The sequence below is a fragment of the Bombus impatiens genome, unplaced genomic scaffold, assembly GCF_000188095.3.
Source record: "Bombus impatiens unplaced genomic scaffold, BIMP_2.2 scf_0549, whole genome shotgun sequence".
Classification (NCBI taxonomy): domain Eukaryota; kingdom Metazoa; phylum Arthropoda; class Insecta; order Hymenoptera; family Apidae; genus Bombus; species Bombus impatiens.
In genome coordinates, this window is record NT_176968.1 from 29,204 (window position 1) to 32,616 (window position 3,413).

General features: G+C 52.5%; 1 protein-coding gene across 1 annotated transcript in view; it reads right to left on the bottom strand.

Annotated features, from left to right (window-relative positions):
* Window positions 1-3,413, bottom strand: part of LOC100742874 (box A-binding factor) — a 17,649-nt gene that overhangs the window by 11,548 nt on the left and 2,688 nt on the right. Inside the window, 1 exon segment of the mRNA XM_024369349.2 lies at window positions 3,091-3,413. This exon segment is cut by the window's right edge and continues 708 nt beyond it. Within this exon segment, the coding sequence (XP_024225117.1) occupies window positions 3,091-3,413 (323 nt within the window).

Consider the following 3,413-nt stretch of genomic DNA (forward strand, 5'->3'; position numbering starts at 1 on the left):
CCTTCCACCCAAAGTCGAGACTCGCGCCGTTTATTTACGAGCAATATTTTCGCAACCGTTATCGGTTCCCCGTTTACTTTGTTTTCGTTTCGCGTTCGCTACGAAGCACCGATAAAAACGAAACGTCGCTCGAACGATACAACTGCGAAGGAGGGAAGGGGTTACTACATCGCAGTGCGGTAAAACGAGAAGCAACGTGGAACGTGGCAGGACTATTTTTGCCAGGAAAACGAGCCACGCGGGTCAAAGGATGGAACGAAGACGAAGAGGACGGGAACGAAGAGAACGAGCACGAGAACCCGAGCGAACACGGAAAACGAGAATCGCCGCGAGACGACGAACATCGCCGATAGCCTGGAAAGCGACATATGCCACGATTCCGACGTCGAACGTCTTTGTCCCTCGATCTTGCCCGGTCGGCGTCGCGATCTCTCGAAAGGAAACGAACAGCAAGACCAACGAGAGAACCAAGCAAGAGGTAACGTTTATCGAAAACACTCACTGCATAACTCGTCGTTCGCGTGGTCGTGCGAAAGGACCTGGAGACCCTTTGCTAGTTCGCGACTCGTTCGGTCTTCTTCCGCCCTTCTTGATCTTCGTGTTCTCGCTTCTCGCTATACTCCGGCAACTAAACTCGGACGCGAGAACCGAACGCGATCTCGTTCGACGATTCTTTCGCCGAACAGAAGACGGACAACGCGTACTTACGGGAAACGTACGACGCGAATGGCGTTCCAGGTCCTCGAACGTGGTCAGGATTTCCCCTTCCGTGAATCTCTCCCTTCCTTCGTTTCTTTTCTACGTTCGTTCGCCTCCCCTCTCGCGATACCTCGCTCCCGCCCTCGATTAACGCTCTCTCGCGCGTTCTTTTCAACTCCCCACCACCGTTCCGCGCTTCCCGATCTACCACCGATCCTGCGACCGTCGACCGCCGACCGCCGACCGGCGACCGCTTCTCCTGGTCTCTTATACCTGATCTTGTTTCTTCCTAGTCTTCCCCTACGAGTCAGCTTACGTCGGAGAAGCGACATGCCGACGATACGGATAACGAAGCTGCCTATATAATACTACGCGTAGTAAGTAACCGCACGTGTAGGTACTTGCACGAAACGATCGTGCCATTGATAACTATCGTCAGCGACGCGATAATTCTGCCAACGAACCGCGTCTCGCGTTGCGCGAAGAAAAGCTTGAGAAAAAAAAAAGAAAGAGCCGCGAGTAGCCGTCTCGAGTTACTTTCATTCACGAGGATCGATCGCGTTCGTACCGCTCGAGTAAAAAAACATTCGGCGCTGCTTCGCGTAGCTCTTTCGTCGCATCCGTCGCCGTTTCGATCTGCCCGTTTTTCTCCTCTATTCCGTTTACCACGAGAGTTTGAACGACCAAGAACTACTACCACTTACGAACGACGTATATCGCGCGTCGTACGTCTGCCCCACCCTCTCGATCCTCGGACGCAAGAACGCGTTCTTTCTCGAGTCTGTCGCCATCGTCGTGTCACACGATACCAAAAGGTTTCTCGGAACGCGATGGGTACGACTCTGTCGGACTGTAAACCCTGCGCGATGATTCACGATGACGAACTTTGCGTCAAAGATCAACGATTACTGACTGCTTACATATTACGTACGCGTCTTTTTTTCGTTCTCGACTATACCTATTCCGCAACACGTCCAACGAATTACGTACGAACGAATAACGGACGAGTAACGAACGAGTAACGGACGAGTAACTAACGAGTAACGACCGAGTAACGAACGAGTAACGGACGAATAATTAACGAGTAACTAACGAGTAACGACCGAGTAACGGACGAGTAATTAACGAGTAACGACCGAGTAACTGACAGGTAACGAATAATTAACGACCGAGTAACTGATGAGTAACGAATGACTAACGACCAAGTAACTAACGAGTAATGACCGTGTAAATGACGAGTAACGAACGAGTAGCGTGGTTTCTTGGGCGGCCCGCAGAGAGAATCGAAAAGAGGAGAGAAAAACAACGAGGTTACGAGATCGTGGACAGTAAGCGAAGAGGAGATTTTACGTCATCTCGACTCTTACAATTAGAGCGATATAATCACGGCAACGAGATATATCCCGCAAAAAGAGAAACGAAAAGCACGGATTGTCCTCTGCACCCGAACTTTTGATATCTAAATTCGAAGGTCGTGGCCTCTGTGCACGCGCACAGAGCATGAGGAAATCGACAAACACGAAAATGGCCAAGGAGCTGGAGCGCGCGTTACGCATGCGTGTACTCTGTGAAACCGAGCCCACGAGATTTCGAGTTGGCTCGAGTTTTACGAATCGGAGAGCATCGACGAATCGGAAAATGCAACGCTCGTAATCGACGCGGCTGCCGATAACGTTTCGTTCTGCCGACGCGCGAGACACGGACAACGCGCGCGATCGAAGAATCGTTTCTATCGGAGTCAATAAACTCTTATCGCGACAGCGTGAAGAGACCGAGCTCCGGTTCTGGTACAAATCCTATGCCGTGCTCGATTCGCGAGACTCGCGTCGAGGCGTGCGAATTTCTCGCCTATCCTCGGACGAAAGAGGAACGTACGGTCGCGCCGCGCGCGTTGCAAAATTCAAGCGGACGTAAAACGATCGATGGAAAAAAAAACGTTCGGAGGACGAGCGGTGACGGCAACGGCGGCTCGTGCCTGGACGAATCATCGGCAAACACCAAAGGACGTTGTGTTCATTTTCACAAAACTGTTAGCATAGGGCCGCCGAGGCGTCACACTGTATTCCATCGTCGGTTCAGCTTTATTTTTCGTTTTGTATCGCCTACGTATACAATTCTCGAGGAAACACGAAGCGTGCATCCCATAAGCCGCCGTGTAAATACTCTTGCGGACGGTAAACCTTCGAGCGGGTATTCACGTCCTACGACCACGCGCGGTTCTTGCGCCTGTCTTACGGCGCAGCAACGCATCGCCGCAGGTCGCATGGGACCTTGCGATTTCTCCATTTAACGGTCGAACGGCGTAACGTCTGGATGGAACGGAGCGCGGTCGTACCATGCTGTCGTCGTTGGTCGAACAGACGGAAAAACGGAAAGCGTACCACTACTAACCTGGAAAGCGGGCCTGTAGGCGAATGCGGCGTCGACGAGCCTGCCTCGTGATCTTGATGATGATGAGGCGTTCCTACAGCGTGATGGGCGTATATCGAGTCCATGTACAGCTGATCGGATACGCGATCGCTGGTGTCCTGGCCGAGACCGTGGTTGACCTGAACCGAAGACGGTGGCTGCATAGCGGTCAAGTGAGCGTACGATTGCCTACCGTGCTCGCTCGGGCTGTATCCTCCTCCCTCCGATTGTCCTTGACGGTGAGGCGACGACAATTGTTGATCGTCGTGCGGACTGCGACTGGAACCCGGTGAACTGCCGGTTCG